Source organism: Gallinula chloropus, assembly GCF_964237585.1.
Source record: "Gallinula chloropus genome assembly, chromosome: 12".
NCBI classification, from domain to species: domain Eukaryota; kingdom Metazoa; phylum Chordata; class Aves; order Gruiformes; family Rallidae; genus Gallinula; species Gallinula chloropus.
Genome location: NC_140097.1, coordinates 21,826,620 through 21,845,667, shown reverse-complemented (window position 1 = coordinate 21,845,667; position 19,048 = coordinate 21,826,620). Strand labels below are relative to the sequence as shown.

At 50.1% G+C, this 19,048-nt stretch overlaps 1 protein-coding gene across 2 annotated transcripts in view; it reads left to right on the top strand.

Annotated features, from left to right (window-relative positions):
- Positions 1-1,912: 1,912 nt before the first annotated feature.
- The window catches only part of LOC311196252 (6-phosphofructo-2-kinase/fructose-2,6-bisphosphatase 4), a 52,290-nt gene continuing 35,154 nt past the window's right edge, over positions 1,913-19,048 (top strand). For both annotated transcript variants that reach the window (XM_084269777.1, XM_084269778.1), the window contains exon 1: positions 1,913-1,992. In XM_084269777.1, coding sequence (XP_084125903.1) covers positions 1,941-1,992 — 52 coding nt within the window. In that variant the 5' untranslated portion in view covers positions 1,913-1,940. The remainder of the gene's footprint in view (positions 1,993-19,048) is intronic.

Sequence of the window (19,048 nt, the reverse complement as noted above, 5' to 3'; positions counted from 1 at the left end):
TACTCACCCACAGTTCCTAAAAGGATCAGATTTCCAGAGAGGCTTCCCCATGGGTTGCTGCTTTCTTTTGACCCAGCCTAGGACTGGAGGAGTGGCAGGGGTTCGGTGCCTCAGCCCCAAGTAACTCAACCCTCTCCCTGAGTCAGCAGACACACACTTCAAGGAAGTGATACCGAGCACCATGTTGACCTCAACTGCCAAGTTTCCTCATTACAGGTGGCATCATCACCTGGAGATAAGCATGCAATACTCCCTGTTTACAATGGCCCCCATCTTTCTTTCATATGGCTTAATTTCTGCAAGTGTTTAACATTTAAGAAGCTCTACTTTGTTAACTAACTAAAGATTTAAGGCATCAGATGATCCCCAGGCAAGGTCAGGATGGTTACAATGCTTACCTGACCTGGGGGTGGGTCTGAAAGCTGCTGCCCAAGCAGCAATCTTAGATGTGATATCACTTGGAGAGAGCCTGGGACGCAGGATGAAGATGAGAAGATGAGAAGACATCCTGCCAAGGTAAAAAAAAAATAAAATTTGCATGTGAGTTTTAAGCAAAAACAAACAAACAAAAAGTCTTAATTCCATTGTTTATGTCAGCCCCATTTTCATCTTAAAGGGAAATGACCCTAATTTTCAGTATTAAGCAGTTTTAGATTGATTCTTCCTTAAGCTTCCAACATCTCTGCTCGGCCCCTCTTGCAGTAGTAGTGGTGTTTTCCCTTCCCAACTCCAGCTTGCCTCTCTCTGCAGGCCAAATGCTCTGAAGGACAGGTAACAACTCTCTCCTAAGCACAGCACTGCCTCTCCAGCTCCTTGCCCCCAGCACAGGACATGATCACAGCACGATGAGATAACGCAGCTCGATAGCAGCTTTCATGCCTGCCTCAGATGGACAAGCTAATAAAATTACAAATCAGTTAACTAAGCCAAGCCACAGAAAAGGATCATTCTCTACTCGAACGAGGTAATAGGGATACTTAAATATTGCTGCAGGAACAGCATGAGGAGCGGGAGGATTGTTGTCACCACCCTTGAGCTGCCAAGCTGTCCCCAGGGGTTCTGTCTGGCAAGGGCAGGGGAAAAGCCCCAGCACAAAGCAGGCTGTGCCCTGGGTGCCTTTATGGGCTGTAAGCGCCCTGGTTTGCCTCACCCCGGACCCCCTTGGCTCGCTGAAAGGGGGATTCCAGCCCTGACTCCTTTCCTGACCTTGCCTGGGGACACTGGTGCGGCTCGGGCCTGCGCTGGGGGTACCTGCGGCTCCTGCTTGTCTGCTCCAGGGAGCAGCTGCTCCTGAGCGCTTGGTGCTGATAAACCCCCTTGTCTCTAGAGACTGGCGATGCCGATCTGCCACCAGGCTGCAAAATGGCCCCGGCCGCTCCCCCTCCCTCTCGCTTCAGTTATTTATTTTTAATTTATTTTAAAAGAAATTATGTTTATTAAAAAAAAAACCCCAAACAACCAAAGCCCCACCGTGAAATGCCGAGCAGAACGTGAACGAGTGAGTAAAGCGCCGGGAAGGAGGGAGGGAAGGAGCCAGCAGAGGTGCTGCCGGGCCAAGGGCCTCACCAGCAGCTGCTTCGCCGCCGGTGCCCGCGCTGCCCCGCGGCGGGGCCGAGCGAGACGCCGGGCCCGGGGGGCGGTGCTGGCGCTCCCACCGCGGCGGCGGGGCAGAGCCCAGCCCGGTCTGCGCGGCTCCGCTCGCGTCCGTCCCGGAGCTGCCGCTGGTACGGGCGGGCGGCCCGGAGGGAGGGAGCGGCGCTGCCCGGCGGGGCGGGGGCTGCCCGGGGCCGGTCTCCGCCGTTCCGCCCCGCCCCACGCGGGGCGCGCACACCCGCGGGCAGCTCCGCGGGGTGCCGCGGCCAGGACCCGCCGCCTCAGCCGCGCCGGGCGGGCTCCGCACCGCCGGGCCGTTCTCCGCCGGAGCCGAGGCGCCGCCGCAGATGTGGGGCTGCCGTCGTCGCCGCGGCTGCCCGCAGGGCCGGCGCTGCCGAGGTAGGAGCCCCGGCCGCTGGGGCCTCCCGCGGCCTCCCCGCCCGGAGCGGGGCTGCCCGGCTCGGGGCTGGGTGCCCTCCGGGGCGCTGCTTACCCTCCCACAGCTCCGGCTGCCAAGCTGGGGGTGCCCGCGGGGCATCTCCGGAGAGTCCCACGCGTGTCGGGGCAAGGCTCGGGGGAAAGGTGGTGTTTTCTGGGAGGCCCCGGTCTGGATCTTCCCTTCCAGCTGTGCCAAGGAGTAAAGGGTGTCCGGCGTCGGGAGGGCTCGGGAGGTGGAAAGTGGGAATCGCGGTTTTTGCCGGGAGCAGCCCAAGGCAGAGGAAGGTTTGGGCGATGTGGTGTGGGCAGATGGAATTGTAGTGTACCGGTGGCTGTTTGCTATCGGGGTTATTTTTGGAAATGGCTTTGCTGTGAGGGAATTATTTATTTTTTGTAACAATCTGTGGGAAGGTGTATTTACACTGTGCTCCTCCAAGCACTGCTGCTTTCTATTGGCTGTGGAAGGCTGTAAAATCAGTGCTTCGGCAAATGCTGAGCCACCCAGCTAGTTCTTCTTCCCCGTTCCTAAGGACAGCACGATAAAACCACGTAATCTGCATCTTTTTTTGCCTTGCCTTTGGTTGCTGGCTAGTCGGAGCCTTTCCTCAGGAGGGGCTGAGGAGCCTGGTGTGTTGGTTAGGCGCTCTGTGTAATGCAGGATGGCAGCTGGGACACAAGTGCACCAGCACTTCTGGACGTAGGCTGTGTCTTGGTTATGTTAGGGTGTTGTCATTATCCCTCCCCCCCTTTCGTTTCCAGGAAAATTGTATTACACAGGCTATGAGACAAACCTGGCGCCGTCCTGGGCACTCCTGTAGCGGTGGGGTGGGGAGGGACGGAGGCAGAAGCAGAGTGGGGTCTGTTAACGGGACAGGGAACCTTGGCCTGGCATGCTGAGCTGCCCAGTGCCATAGAAAATTGGGTGTCACTGGTTGTAGAGTGGCCGTGGCTCCTGCCCGGTGACTCAGAGGGTTGCTCATGGCTTTGCTTCTGCTTGCACTACAGTGGGCAGCTGCCTCTGTTGCCTCTGCCTGACTCCAACCCAGGGCATGGAAGTGGGTTTCAGGAAGGTTGGCCCATGCCACTTGGTCTAAGGGGATCCTGATTCATCTGTTGAAACACAGTGATGGGCCACACTTATCTCTGGCTGAACTGAAAACCCTTTGTTGTTCCTTGGGTCGCTCGTGTGCCACTTGCGTTGGCATCTTCACCGAGCAGGGGTTTGTTGCCTGTGCCAGGAGAGCTGCCAAAATGGATGCTGCTTTTGCTCCTTGTTCTCAACACCTCATAGCCTGGCTCGGTGTGGGCTCCGTGGCAGCTCCTGTGTGGCTCCCATTGTGCTTGTGTGGGAAGGAAAACAACCCCAACACTAATATAGAATAAATTTGAAGGCTCTGAGGTTTTTACATCTTTAAAAACATTCATTCTCAATGAAACATTGTTTTTACTGCAAAGTGTTGAAGTGGAATTAGTTAGCATGAGGCAAAACCATACTAAACCAAGTATAACACAGAGCAAATCCCACGTAGGGTCATCAATTCATTGCACAGTGCTCTGCAGACAGCTGGAGATGGGACTGAATAAATACCAGTTGTGGGACTCCCAAGTGCTTGTCCAGTATGTTGCAGCGCAGTTTACGAAGTTTCCAGTAACTTTGCTTAATGTGGCCTTACTCATTTATGAGGCACTCCCATAATTATGGCTGTAATTAAAAGCAATAGCAGCCATTTACATAAGGTCCCAGTCCTTTTAAATGGGCGCATCATCTAATGAGAGCATTCGTGTTGGTATAGTTATGCAGGATGAGGGCCCAAAGCTCAGAGCATTTCGGGGAGGATTTTGTCTTGGAACATTTTTGAGGTCATTTGAAGGAAGGGTCTGATAGGAGATTTTGTTATGAAAAAGTCCTAAATTATAAATATAACCATTGCCTTTAGTAGGATGTCGTCAGATGAAGTGCTAAAAAGCATGTATTGTTTTTCTAATGTATTATCTATCTAGTTTAAAAAAGTCATCTTGGTTACACCAGTACTCTTCTCAATTTGATTGCATCAGTGTTCCTTCTGCTCTTACTCATAAAAGATTTGGTAAATCCAACTTGTGGGTGATAGCTACTTGCTGACAAAGCACTACAGATGTGTACTAAATTGCTCACTGGAGTCGCATGGTTTCCTTGGGGCTTAAACTCTGCACGTTAATGTCCACAGGTGAATGTAAACATTAGACTTTAAATGCTGGAAAGCATCATAGGTTTGGGGAGTGTTTCAGCTTGCTTCTGAAGGAAGTGACCTGGTGGAGTAACCTCACCTTCCTGCTCTGTGGTGCCCTTTTGTGTGTGTGAAAATGTATTTCATTTACTGAATACAGTGTAAGCTTCTGTCCCCACACCCTGGCTGGGGAGGTGCTTGGGAAGGATCACAAGGCAAATATAGTAGAAAGGGGAAAAAATCCCGAAAACACAAGGGAGGCAGCGCTAGCCCTGGGCCTGGGAGGTGCTGCGCGCCCTGGGCCCGGGAGGTGCTGCGCGCCCTGGGCCCGGGAGGTGCTGCGCGCCCTGGGCCCGGGAGGTGCTGCGTGCCCTGGGCCTGCTCTGCTTTTCCCCAGAAGCTGCTTTTTTTGTTTTTTTAAAGTCGAATAATTGGTCTCTTAACCTTTTGTCACAGACGTAGCACTTGACTTGCGGTCTCTGGGAGCGTAAGAGGTTCAGTAATTAAATTGTATAAGGCAGTAAAAGAGAGTAATGAACTCCAAACTCACTGGCCTGTCTAGCTGGGCTCTCCAACCACTAAAATTAAGTGATTTTAAGTTGATTCCTGGTTTTACTCAATTTTTACCAGGTGCCCAAGGTGAGGATATGGGAAGGAGCCCCAGGCTGCTTGACACTGGTTGTTATTTTCAGAGGGGAGGGTTTATTTTGGGTATGGTTTGGTTGTGCAGAGGCAGTTTCAGCGGGCAGCGCTGCCCTGGCTGACTCCAAGAAGATACCGTGTGGGGCCAGAATGGCTAATAACCAGACTTGTCCTTGGGTGCCTGCCAAAACATGGCCCTAAATATTGTAATTGCATGCTAATTATGAATGCTAATCTCCAGATGTACTTAAGGTATTACCAGGTGAAGTCCTGACTGTGTAGCTGTTGGGTGGTGCTGTGTGCAAGGCGGCTGTCTTAAGGACAGTCACTCTGGTGTTGTGGTGCTGTGAATTTGGGTCCATGCGAAGAGGATCAATACTTGTGGTTTTGCATGAAGTGTGTTAAACTTAGCCCTGTGGCTGTGAGCACCTCTGAGCTTGTGTTTCACATTAAACAAACTCAGCTCCCATCTGAGAAGATGGTGAATGGGGGGGGGCTCTTGTGGAAGTTGGTGTCTGCAACATTTAAGGATCTCCAACAATGCACAGGAATTAATCTTGAAGTCTTTAAGTGTGTAGCTGTCGTGGTAGGTCCTGAATGCAAACGATGAGTGTCCTAATTGCAAATGACTTTTATCCATGTGGTGGATAAAAGGGATGTTTTGTCATGTTTTATTAATGACAAGGTATAGATTTGTCATGAGTGCCCTTGTGGAAATAACGTGTCTGTTACAGCTTTAAATGTGTGTGTGCCGGTGTAATTTCAGCACAACTGGTTACTTAGATATCTGAAATGACTGTGTGGCATTAGTTTCCAAATGATTCAGGACATTATTATCTTGTTTACAGGCTGTGCACAAGCAGAAAAAGGTAGGAAAGGGTAAATCAGAATCAGGTGTAAGTTCTTACTTCCCTTTTTGCCCTCTAAAGTTGACTGCCTAACTTGTTCCTGAAGAATTATTTTTCCAAATGTGAATTATTTTTCCTCTTTCTGCATAGTGTCAGGTCTTTGTCTCTGTCATGGTCTAGGAGCTGGCCTCACGCATGTTGTGCCTTGGCACCAGGAATTGTTGGGATGCCAGGAGAGCTGTGCAGTCTGGGCTCCTGGCAGCTATTCCCTTCTAAACTGGAGTTACGACGTGCCCCTGCCAGCCGCAGAGCTGTTGTGGGGCTGGTACGTAGCTGTGTAGTGGTGCCTTAAAGTGACTTAGACGTGCTATTTCTGCCTGGCTCACGAAAGCTGCTTGTGGTGTTGCATCTTTCCAAGTGGATTCACACGTGAAGGGTTTCTCCATCTGCAGCCAGCAGTGTGTTTTGTTAGCTGGGTTAGTGGAACCGCGGAGGCTCGATTGGATTCTGTGTGATTTAGGGGCATAAATGGGAAGGTTTCCTTAAGAAACCCTCCTGCCTGGATTATATATGTTTTGCCAGTGGGTAGTTTAAATCAAATGATGCAAGGGACAAAATATTTGTGGTGATTTGTAGATAGTTAAAAGCTTCCATATGATGCTGCCCACCCCTTTTGACATAAACTAATCAAGGAGCATGACAAACACGAGTTGTTTTAATGCATCTGAAACAACTTTTGACCAATTATTGCTACCACAACGATACTTGGATTTAGGGCTGGCTTTTTCTTCTTTCTGAATTTTTTTTTTATGATCATATATCCCTGGAAATCTAATTGATGTCAGTTTGTTGTTATCAGCATTTGTTGTTCATGGGACCCCTGTAGATTTTCTCGAGCGGGGAGCTCTGCCACATTCACCTTCTGCATTAAGGAGGCGGAGGGGAATAGAAGAGCTTTGTAGTTTTTCTGTTACCAAGGTGAAATTGCTTTCCCCAAAACAGTGGGGAGATTTTGTGACCTCCTGCAATTAAAAACATTCAGGTGGCAAAGGAGGAGGTGGGGAAAAGCAGCAAGGCAGCCCCTGCCATGGAGGAGACAAGCCCTCCTCTTCCAGCAGAGGTCATTCCTTATGTTTGGTAGGAGATCAATCTAGCTGCTTTTTTCTTGCTTTTTTCATCCCTTCTTTTCTGAGAAATGCTTTGTTTGGGGATTAGAATACAGGAGCTTAAAATTCAGGTGGTTCTGGGAGAGATGGCTCCTGTGGTTTTATGTCTTGGGGTTGCAATTGCTTTTTCTTCCCCAGGATGGGTCTGTTCCAAGGACTTGGGCTTGATCAGGTGTTGATCTCGTGTCTGATGGCTCAGGTGGAAGCACTTTGTGTAGTGGGAGCACTAGCAGGGCAGCTCTTCTCTCCTGGCAGCAAGTCTGCACCAAACTATAGGAGACTCTAGTGGCTTTGGGACCTCTGTCCTGAGTTACATAAGGTTGGAATCAGTCAGTGACTTCAGATGCCCTTGGTGGTGAGGGGGAGACCCGAGGAGGAGATGGAGCAACCCACTGTGCGGTGGCTGGAGCCACCAAGCCTGGGCAGCTGGTGCTGCTGAGCATGTGAGGGCTGGTGTGTTTCTCTGCTTTTGATTCTTCTTGTTTGGTTGCTTTCCATTTTTATATCACATAGATGTTCTGCTTTCAGTTTATATTTAAATGTTTGAACGAGTGTGCATTCTGGTGCTAAAGGCTCTCCTGCATGCTGTATGTGATGGGGTACAGCCTTCTGTGCCCCTAAATAATTTGTAATAATTTATTTTCTCTAGGGAGACTTGTACTGAAACAAAGTTATTTTAAGGAATATGAAGAGAATTCAGGGTGGGTTTTGGGTGGGTTTTTTAAGATAAAATAGAAGGTTTCTTTGCTAGTATTCTGGTGACTCTCACTTGGTAAATGTTTCCCCCTTTAAGAGCTTTTTCCTTTTTGTAGCATTTGTGTTGTTTAGCCTGTCTGCACTCCCTTGATTAGATTATTTTGGCTGTTGTAATTTTATTATCGTTATTAAGCTTCCTCATTTGCATATTGATCCCGTTACTCTCAGGAAGCTGATAAGCCATCTAGCTGTGCTTGCAAATTACGCAGAAAATGAGAAATCTGCCCTGGAGGCTATGAAGACTGAGATTTACCAGTGATTTGGATCTCTGTGTGTCTGGGCTGGGTATATCTGTGAGTTGGGATTTTTTTTTCCCTTCAGTGCTAGGTTTTAGACCGCATAGGAGTGTCACAGTTTGCCAGATTAAGATTAATTTTGCTTTTATGATCAATTCGGGCATCAGTAGCTCCTGAGCAGCTTTGCTCTAGTTTGCTTGTATTTTTAGTTGGGTGAACACACTCTTATTTTTTTTTTTGGTAAAGCTTAAGAATACTCCCAGAGGCAGCTGGTGTCACATATGCTGTGAGTTGTTTTCCCTCCTTGTGTCAGGGCCTGTTTTCCATGCTGCCTTTCCAGAGGGATTTATTCTTTACTTTCCAAAACCTGCTTTTTTGCCTCTGTTACCTACGGGACCCATGTGACACCTGGTATAACTGTAGGTGAAGGAATTCAGGCCCCATTAACTTGTTTACTCTTGCTTTTCCATTGGCTTTTCCCTTAATGACATGCTTACACAGTACTATGTGCAGGAGCACCACACTCTCTGGTACCTTTAACTCTCAGCCCCTGCCTTTTGTGTCTGTTCTAGCTGTCAGCCGAGTGTCAGTCCCTCTAACAACGCCAGGCTGTATAATCTCCTCCTCGGCCTCTCCTGAACCAAGTCCATTTTGGGTGCTTCTGTCAATTTACATGTTATTTATGTCACTGGAATGTTTGAGGGTCCCTGGTTTGTTCTGGTTCTCTGTGACCTCTCAGTGCAGTCACTGCTTCTTCTAACATCTCGGTTTGTCTTTCCTGGTACTCCTTCCACACACCCCCAACCCTCCCACCCCGCGTTTCCTCCTCCTCCTCCCACAGTTTGACCTTGTCTTGCTCTTGTCTCCCCATGCCCTGTTTCAGTCATTCCCATGGCTTCGGCTTCTATTATGTGCTGGTGACTCAGAGATGCCCTCGACACCCCGGCGGTTGGTCGCCCCGTCCAGCAGCCCTCCTCCTCCTGGCCTTTGTCTCTCTGATTTCCCCATCAGGAGCCCTCCAGCATGTCAAGCCCCAGGCCCCAGATGGTGCTTCCCAGTTCTCTTGCCTTTTCAAACGTTGCTGCCTGGTAGGTGGCTTCCTCCCAGCACCCATGATTACTTTTCTTTTTAATTAATTTGTTTTACTTCATGCATTTGGATCACATGCAAATTCTATGTGTTCTTTAGTGGCTGTATTTTCTCCTTTTCTAGCTCATCAGGCCACTGTCCTCGTGTCTGTAATAAGGTTTTAAAGATGTTTTTGTTTAATGTGTCTGTCCTGAGACATTTTACTGCTGAAGTCAGTTGATAGTGCTTGGTTTTAAGGGTAGTGTTAAGTATTTTGGTTCCACTCTGAGAAGGCAGCTGCCCTTGTTTTGCTACTTTTTATATTTAGCAGCCCAGATCTAGCTGTTATAAACAAATGGGATTCATGGCATCCTAGATGAGGGAAAGGACAAAGGATACAGATACATCATAAATGTTAAAATATCAATGATAAAACTGGCTGTGAGCATAATTCATAAGCCTTTCAGCCTGGGGGTTGTCTGTTTTATTTAAAATTGCAAATCCTTTCCTTGTGCTCCTTGTACTGATAATCATACTTGTAACAGGGAACCCAAACTTGGAATTGGGAGCCTTTTTCTAATAGCTCCTGTGGCTGGAAAGGAATAAAGAATTTTAAAGTGGTAGAAACACTTTCAGGCTGCTTTGTATAGATTGCTTTTATGCAGGTTCAAGAGGCACAAAGATAAACATCCGAGTGGGTGCAGGTATGCTTTGCTGCTTCTCCTCTTTCAAGCACTACAAATTCATCAAGCCTTGATTTTCCTGGGTTGTTTCACAGATTCCAGGGAACTGATCTCAGGGTGGGTAAGTGGACTTGCTGCCCTATCTCCTTCCGAGGAAGAGGAGATATCAGGGTACACCCACGGCTGTCCAGAGGTTGTGTAAGGCTCTACGTGCTGTTGCTGTAGTAACAACATCAGAAACTACCGGAACAATGTGTAGGAGTGACTGGCCTGGGTAGACTTTTGCCATCTTGGACAATCAGGATTTTCAGTTACCTTCTGGCCCCGTGAATGTAAACAGGCAATTTGTGCACGCGCCGTGGATTTCAGTGTCCTCTTCCCACACCTACCCCCTCGTGTAAATAGGTTGAAATCCCTGGGTCACAGCACCCTACAAAGGGTTTTTTAACGCTGGGTTGTGCTCAGAAAACATGAATAATGGATGCCGTCTTTCCTTTGTGTTGCATCACAGCAGGAAGAATTAAAATGTTGCTTAACGTTGTGACAGTGGAAATAGTTTTAAGCAACACCTGAAAGCACCACTTGAGGATCTGGCCTATTTTTCAAGGAAATAGTTTCAGCGTTCTTTCAGATGTGAAGGTAGGAGGTAGCTGCTTGAACCAGAGGTGTAATGAGTTAGTGATTTATCCTTCAGATGTAAAGCACCCAGTTAACACACTCCAGCCTAAATCTGTACCTCATGTTAGACTTAACACAGGAAACTCCTTGCCAGGGTTTATCTCCAGGCGTTAGGTTTCTCCCATGATTAAAATAGAGAGATTATTTCTTCTGAAATGTGATAAACATCTGAGCATGTGTATATATTTGGAAATAATACAAGTATTCTGAATGGCACTGCTTTCGAGAATGGGTCACATAAAGATCAGTGCCAGCTAGCAAGGCATTGTTTGTTTGCCTTTGGGGTTTGTTTTTTTTTCAAGTTAATCTTGTGTATGCAACTCTCAGTGTTTGCTCTGGGATTCTCATGCAATCTATGTGCTGGTGAGATGATGTTCTGCTGATAACCTGTATCTTCCCCAAGTCATCTAAGACTGTGTGATAGGTTTTATATGCATAGAATGTGTGGGCTCTGTAAAAAGCTATCCAGACTTCACTGGTACCATTCTTACAACAAATAAAGCTCTGTGTATAGTTAGTGTTTCTTTCCTGATCGATAGGTCATCGTGGTTGTGAAAACACACAACCCTGCTGGAATCAAGCCACGCACAAACCCCGCTGCAAGGGATGCTTCATCGTTTCACACACACGATGATTAACGCTCATGATGCTTCAGCGGGTGATGAAGAAAATATAATGAATGCAAATTAGTGTGGGAATTAGCCCCCTCTCCAGCTGAAGTGTGGTGTGAGGCTCTTGAGTGCCTGAACCCTGTCAGATCTTTCCTTGTATCAGATGCCAATGATTGTTAGGATAGATGGGGACTTGCTGTCTCACCAGTGTACTTTATACTGACATCTCCTGTTGGGATGAGTTACTTTCCTTACCTATGCTGAGGAATATTATTTTATTTCATCTTAAGGAATCTCTCCAGTATCTGTATTTATAGGGCTTTGTCTGTGGGGCATCTTTGATGTTGTTAAAACCCATTCCCCAGTTAGAACCAAAGAGCTTGCTTTTTCTTAATAGTAGCTCGTTCTCATACAAAGCATGATTATGGATGTTGGGGTTTTTTTCTGTATCTCTTTGATAGATTGATCCTGTAGCCAGTAGGTCTAACAGTAAAATGAACTCTTATAACTTCTAAAGCTGTGTATTGCTGAGGGCAGATTCTTTTTTAGTTCAGAATCTTTAATGGATTTGCTTGTCTTTGAGGTAGCAGTCTACTTCAAGACAGCTGGAACTTTTTCCCTTTAGGCAGTGATAGGAAAGAGGATATGGAGTGGATGGTGCCAATAATAAACTTACTTGTTGTTCAGAAGAAATGGAATAAGTGCTAGAGTCATGTATGGCAAGGCCTGGTCCTCCTGATTTCAGCTGGTTCGGAATCAAGTCCTAAATGAAGGCATGTGAATGTGAACATGGTACGGGGAACCTGCTGAGCTTGTCATGTGGGATGCTTGAAATTTTTGGGGACTTAGTGGGCTATTTATCATGTTTTGTTGGGTTGACTCCTGGAATATTAGAATGGGAAAACAAAAAGGATGGTGCTTTTGGTTGAGGAGTAAACCACAGGCAGTCTTGAGATGGTCAGTTGCGGCTGATGTAACAAGAAGTCCTGAGAAACTGACCTGAGAAGGTATGAATCAACCTATGTCACTTTGCTAATAGAGTATTACGTCTCTCTTGCTGATTGCTCATTGGGCTTGTTAAGCTCTTCGTGGGAATGAAAATATTCTCTTCTCTGTGGGAAGTTGGGAAGTTGCGTGAGAAGTGTTTAACTGGTGAGGGATCACTTCTGCAAGATGGCTGTTCCCAAGGCATCATCTTGGTCAGCATCCAGGAGCTCAGGAGCAGCCCCGGAGGAAGAGAGTCACCTTTTCAGTTGGTAGGCAGCTTCCTTTATCTCTAGGTTTCCTTGGCAATTGAAGAACAAAGTCGAGTTAGTACTTGCCTTAGGAAGCTGACAACATACCTAGCAGACAGACAGGCATTGTGTCTTAGGCTGTTAAGGATTCCTTTTCCACAGTGAGGAAAAACCTGCCAGGCTGGAGCTGTACTTCAGGAATATGGGAATTACCTGGGGGAGGGAGCAGCCTGTCCCCTCCTGAGGTGCTAATCTAATATGAGATGTGGTTGCACAGACCAAGTACTCTGCTTTACAATAGTTTTGGTCATTATAGTGGAAACTTGGTGCAATTCCAAGTTTGGATGCTGCTGTTCCCCAGAAGCTGCAGCTTTTCACCATGTCAGAGCACTGTAACAAATGCTGGGTCCAAACAAAAACAATCAGCACTACAGCCTGTAAGGTGTGTGGGGAGAATTTTCTCCCATTCCATCCAAAATCCAGTTTTGAAATGTTGGAGTGTTACTACTTGTGAACAAAAGGAGTGAAGCATAGTTGTGTGTTTGGTCACCATCTCTTCTAATTGGCTCGCGGTGTTGTAACTGCCTTGTATATTAGATAGCTGTTGCTGGCTGTCCTGGGGTGATGCTTCCAGCTGCATAGATTTTGGCCAATGAAGGACTGCCACCAGCCTGCTGAAGGTACATTTCACACTTTGTTTTTTTTTTTTTAATTAAGAGAAATGCAATGGTAACTTCAATAGGAATGACCCTGTCTGTACAAATACTGTGACATGGTGTAGCAGGCTGGTAGTTGCTCAGGTCTTTGCAAATTCTGTGTTCCTCTGTGCCTCCTGAAACTAAGCAGGTGGTGTGCTACCTGGGTGAAGGCTTTCTGGGTAGTTGGGAGGGTGAAGTGGGGAGAGAACCCTCTCTCCTTACCTTCTTAAAGGGGCAATACAGACTCTGATCTCTCCTCCTCATCGTTGATAATGTAGGAAATAGAGATAATGTAGGAAATAGAGATAATGTATTTTAAGATGGGCTCATTGAAACTCATCCCTGGCTTTTCCTTCTAGCTAGAACAGTAACCTGGCACTGGGAACAGGGCTGCAAGCTTCGGTTTCTGCCGGTGCTTGTGGAGGCCAGATGCTGTTGGCTTTCTCAGGGTGGGAGGTGAATAGCTGATAACGCAGGGATGAGATTGTGGAAAGCAAATTGCCTCAGAGGAGTTGGTGGTGACATTGTAATTTGTTGGTGTTTAATATCCAGAGGGAAATGGGGATATTTAGTTATGAGTGTGAACTTCTCACCCTGGGTGAATTTATGGGGGGTTTTTAATTCGGTTGAGCAGGTAACTCGGGATGAGCAGCCAGACTGCCCTTCCCTGAAGCTTTCCCTAGCTTCGGACTCCGCCAGGGCTGGGCCTGGTTTAGTGCCCGCCTTCGGGAAGCTGCGCCCTCGCCAGGCGCGCCGCTTACACTGCGGCTCAGCTGCGTGTTTCGGAGATGTAACATTACTTGGCTGTTGCAGGGCGAGAGTCAGGGTACGGGCCGGCGGCAGCAGCAGCTCGGGGGGCTTAACCGAGCGCCCACCCCGCAGCGCCCAAGGAGGCCGCGGCCGCGCAGCGGGAGACGGTGCCTGTGCCGGCCGCCGGGGCGCGCCTGAGCCCGCGCGCCCCCAAGGCGCTGCCATGGCGCCGCCTGGCGGGCACGGGCGGGCCCCGGCCCGGAGACCCGTCGCCGCGGCGTGCTGCTGCCCGCCCGAGAGCCGGGGGGGGGGAGGCTTTCCGCGGTGCCCGCTGAGGTGCGTGGCGAGGGAGAACGGCCGCCACAGCGCTCGGTTTTTGTAGAAATCTCCGGTTTGGGGTTGTGTTTTGTAAATGACAGAACCCCAGGCTGGTTTGGGTGGGAAGGGACCTCAAAGCACACCCGGTCCCACCCCCCGCCACAGGCAAGGACACCCCCCCCCCTCCCCACACACACACACCCAGCCCAGGGTTCCCCAGGCCCCATCCAACCCGGCCTTGAGCCCTGCCAGGGATCCAGGGGCAGCCACAGCCTCTCTGGGCACCCTGTGCCAGGGCTCTCCCCCTCCCAGGGAAGGATTTCTGCCTAACATCTAACTCTTCCCCTCCTTCAGCTTGAGGCCATTCTGCCTTGTCCTGTCACTCCCTGCCCTTGTCACCAGTCCAGCTTTCCTGTAGCCCCTTTAGGTATTGAAAAGCTGCTACAAGGTCTCTGCAGAGCCTTCTCCAAGTGGAAATAAATAGCAAGATAACCTCACACATGCTTTGTCTCAGGGTCTGGCACAACATGGGGCTTCTTTACAGCCATCCTGCTTATATAAACCAGACGTTGTGACCTCTGGCTGGCTGTGTACCCTTTAGTCATTGTACAGGTAACTCTTGGACCTTTGGTGCTGTGGAAGGGTTTGTGAGCTCTATCTGCTCGGTGTGGCAAGGGTGTGGGCACCTGGAGGACTGGAAAGTCTTCTTTGCTGTAGTGAGCTGGAGCTGCCGGGCGACCGGAGGCAGAGATGTTGGGTGGTTTATGGTCGTTTTATAGGCTGTCAGACTATAAAGCAGTATCTTTGCTAGGGAAATGAGACACATGAAAGTGACTGGCAGATACTGTGGATCTTGCATTGTACGGTGTATGATACGGCTTGTTTACAGTTACAAAGTAGGGTTTCGGTATGATCAAGCAGAAGCTTTGGTTCAGCCTCTTTTTTTATATCTCCCTCAGAATTAATTACCACTTGCTGGATGCATTAAACCAGAAGAGTTTCCTGGCTTACAAGTCAGTGGTTTGAAGAGAATAAGTATAACTCGGTTACGTGGCTCAGGCACATTCTGTTTCTGTGCAGCAGTTTGTTTGCCAAGACCGCCTTTCCCTCAATGTTTTGCCTCTGTGGAGAGGTGCTTTTTCAGGTAAACTTCCAGCTCAGTCTGGAAGCAGCAGCTTTGTGTAAAAAACAAACAAAAAAAACCCCAACAAACTTCCAAGGAGTTAAGGTTTATTCATGGTTCTCCATAGCAAACAAAACTTGAGTGCCCAACACCTCACCTGCAGGAACCAGCCCTGCTTCTTTGTATTAGGGTCTAGGTTGATGACAACATGATGATGTAGCAGGTGATCACTATCATTTATTAGGAATCTAATGAGCAATGTATATTTGTTGTGTCTTTTCCTAGGAATTGAATGTAGTGCCTTTGAAAACTATGTCCTGAAATGAGACCTTGGGGAGTGGCACAGTGTTTCTCCATTCACTTTTTCTGTGTCCTCAAATAGCTCATTACTGCATGGGGGTCAAAAAAACCCAACCCAACAAAAAAAACCCCAACAACAAACCAACCCTCCCAAACAAACCCTTAAAGAAGTTTGATCAGCACCATAATAACACAAGTTTGTCCTCCTGGGTAGTGAGGCTCTTCAGAGGGATCTGAACAGACTGGAACAATGGGATGAATTTTAACAAGGCCAAGTGCAGAGTGCTGCACATGGGACATAACAACCCCCTGCAGCGCTACAGGCTGAGGGAGACTGGCTGGAGAGCTGTCAGGCAGAGAAGGACCTGGGGGTGTTGGGTGGCTGCAGGCTGAATATGAGCCAGCAGTGTGCCCAGGCAGCCAGGAAGGCCAATGGCATCCTGGCTTGTGTCAGACACAGTGTGGCCAGTGGGTCTGGGGAGGTGATAGTGCCCCTGTGCTGGGCACTGGTGAGGCTGCACCTCGAGTGCTGGGTCCAGTTTTGGCCTCCTCACCATAAGAAGGACATTGAGGTCCTGGAGTGAGTCCAGAGAAGGGCAACCAGGCTGGGGAAGGGGCTGGAGGGCAAATCCTCTGAGGAGCAGCTGAGGGAGCTGGGGGTGTTGAGCCTGGAGAAGAGGAGGCTGAGGGGAGACCTTCTCCCCACCTCCCCTGCCCTGCCAGGAGGGTGCAGAGAGGTGGGCGATGGTCTCTTCAGCCAGGGGACAGGAGATGGGACAAGGGGCAATGGGCTCAAGCTGTGCCAGGGCAGGGTCAGAGCAGATGGGAGGGAAAAGTTCTTCCTTGGCAGAGTTGTGGGGCTGTGCACAGGCTGCCCAAGGAGGGGCTGGGTCCCTGCCCCTGGATGTGTTTAACAGGTGGGTAGATGAGGTGCTCAGGGATGTGGTTTAGCTTAGGTTGGGAATGGTTGGACTTGATGATTTAAAGGTCTTTTCCTACCTTGTGATTCTGTGGTCTATATGCAGAGGCTAGCAGGTGTCCGTGCACACTGCCCACATCACTCCAAACACATGGACAAACCCTTATTCATGTGTTTGGGGGGGGGGCAGGTTTAACCTGTGTTTAAGAAGAGTTCACTGATGGTGTGCCCTGTCCTCGGGCCCTTCAGGCCTCTGGGAAGTGCTGTCTGTGTATGAGTAGCGTTGGAGCAGTGTTTTCAGCTGCGAGGGAGCTGTGCAAGTGGAGTTGCAGCTCTTGTGCACTGTGTGGGCTTGCAGAAAGGAGGTACAAACTGTGTTTCTACACACTGAAAAGATTTCAGGTATTTTTTTACTGTTTGGAAAACAAGCCTGGTAAGTTGGCATTCCAGTTAATTTCTTATTTCTGTTAATATTACATCTACTGAGGACTTGCTTGGCCTGTTAAGAAGGCTGCAGCGTCGTGGCGGCAGCACGCCTGGCTGGGATCAGAGAGCAAGGCGGCGCGTCCCGCTGCTGTGTTCTACTCTGCGGTCAGTCATCTGGTCCTCGCAGTGTGTTGTGTGCACAGGAGACAGGCTTCCGGGATTAACCAGGAACACAGATCAAACTGCTCCTGCTCACAACTCCTTTGGCAGCTGTTGGAAGTAAATACATATTCAGTAGGAGAAACCAAGGAACTCCCGCTCTTTGCTTCCAGTTTTTTGACCCTTGTAACTGATATAAACCCTCTGCCCCTCCCTGGCTAGCAAATCGAAACAAAATGAAGAAAAAAAAGCATAAAAATACAGGGCCTAGGGTTGCTAATTATCAGCCTTTAAGAGGAGGAAATCAGCTTTGAAAAGAGGGAAGGGCAGGTCAAGCAAACACCTTTTAGCGAAAACAAGTGATAACTCTGACAGGGGTGTCTCAGAACTGATTTTCCATTGTTTGAAAAGCTACCTTTTAGCTGTAATGGAATAGTAAAACTAAAAATGATCCTCAGAGGCTCGCTAGCATAAAAACAAACATGTATTTACTGACCCTCCTTTTTTTGCTTAGGCCAGCATTGTATATATAACATAACAAAGGTGCATATTGAACGTCACTGCTGTTATTTTCATTGTTGCATTTATCTCCCATAAAATACATAGGCGTATGCAGTAGGGGAGCATTCAGCTTGCTTAGGGCTTTGTTCAGCCCAGCTCCTGGACTTGGCCGTGTGGTTTCTTTCAGATGAAGTTGATGGAGAAATGAGAGCTGGGTGTTGTATTTAGCCATACCGTGGCTCTCATTGCAGCACAGGGTCTTTCTGGGGTAGCGTGTGAGTGGGTTTTTTCTGCTTTTGGGGTAGGTTTGAGGGGTTTTTTTTGGTAGCTGAACAAGACGTTGGAAACCTATTGCCTATTTATGATTTTCTCTATCAGTTCAGCCTTCGGGTCATGACTTCCTGAAACGCTCCGTGCTCCCTGGACACAGTATTTTTAGGGCTCTGGAGGCAAGAAGGCCCTTGTGCGGCGGCGGGGTGTCCTCGGCAGCCGCACTGCGCCGCAGTCCGCGCTCAGCCCGGCGCCCCCTCAGCCCTCGCTGCTGCCGCCTGCAGAACGGCGCTGCCTTCCCCCACCCCGCGCCCTCTCCCGGGGCTGGTGCCTGCCTTGCTCGGGTTGCTGTGAAGCCCCCACCTTTATTTTTATGTCAGAAAGAAACTGCGCGTCACGGCCTCAGCCTGCCAGGACCGGGCCGGGGTGGGGGGGGCTGCGCGGAGCCTGTCCCGGGAGGGAGCGGGGCGCCGTCGGGGCCGGGCACCGCCCCGGGCCTCAGTGGTCCCGCTGCGGCCGGAAAGGAAGCAGGGAGCCCCGCCAAGGGCAGCTCCGGCCTGAGAGCCTCGATCGGGCCGGCGAGACAGCCGCAGCACGGTCCTGCGGCCGCAGCGTCCTCAGGGCGGTGGCGGAGAGGCCGCTGTTTCTTCCCGCGCCCGGCCTCCCCTCGGGGGGCGGTGTGGCCTCGCCTCCGCCGAGCGGAGAGGCGGTGCTGCCCCGCCCGCCGCCACTGCAGTGGGAGCTTGGAGGCGGGCGAGGATGGCGGCGGCGGCGTCGCCGGCCCGGGAGCTCACGCAGAACCCGCTGCAGAAGACCTGGGAGCCCTACGACAACGGGCTGCCGGCGGGGCACAGCGCCCAGCGCGGCGGTGAGCGGGGCGGCGGCGGGAGGGAGGGTCCGCCCGGGCCGCGCTATCGGAGCCCCGGCGGGCGGCAGCTGTCAGCGGGACCCCTGGGCGGCCGCTCCTTCCCCTCGTCGGTTGGGCCGCTGCGGGTGAGCCGGGCCCTGCGGAGCCCATCCCGGCGGGTGAGCTGTCCTCTCCGAGGTCGAGGTGCGAGGAAAGAGGCGTGAGGGGCCGTCCCCCCGAGCACTGCAGCCCTTCGCCTGGGCTTCAGCGCGCCTCTCACCTCGCCTCTGGTGCGAGCGGCTCGTGTGGTGGTTCACCCGGCCGGGGGCTGGTGGGTCTGCCGGGTCAGGCGGTCTCGGTCCCCCGTGGAGATCGCCTGGAACGCTGGGGAAGGCTGAAAACCGCGGGGCTGCTGGATGTGAGCGCGACAGCAGGCGGCAAGGCTGGGCTGGGCTGGGGAGAGTGTCTTTTCCTCTTCTCCAGTGCCTTTTGTTGGGTTTTTTTTGTTGTTGTGTGGGGTTTTTTTCGGCTTTGCCGTTTTTAAAGCGCTCTGGTTCCAAGGGGCGGTTGTGTCCA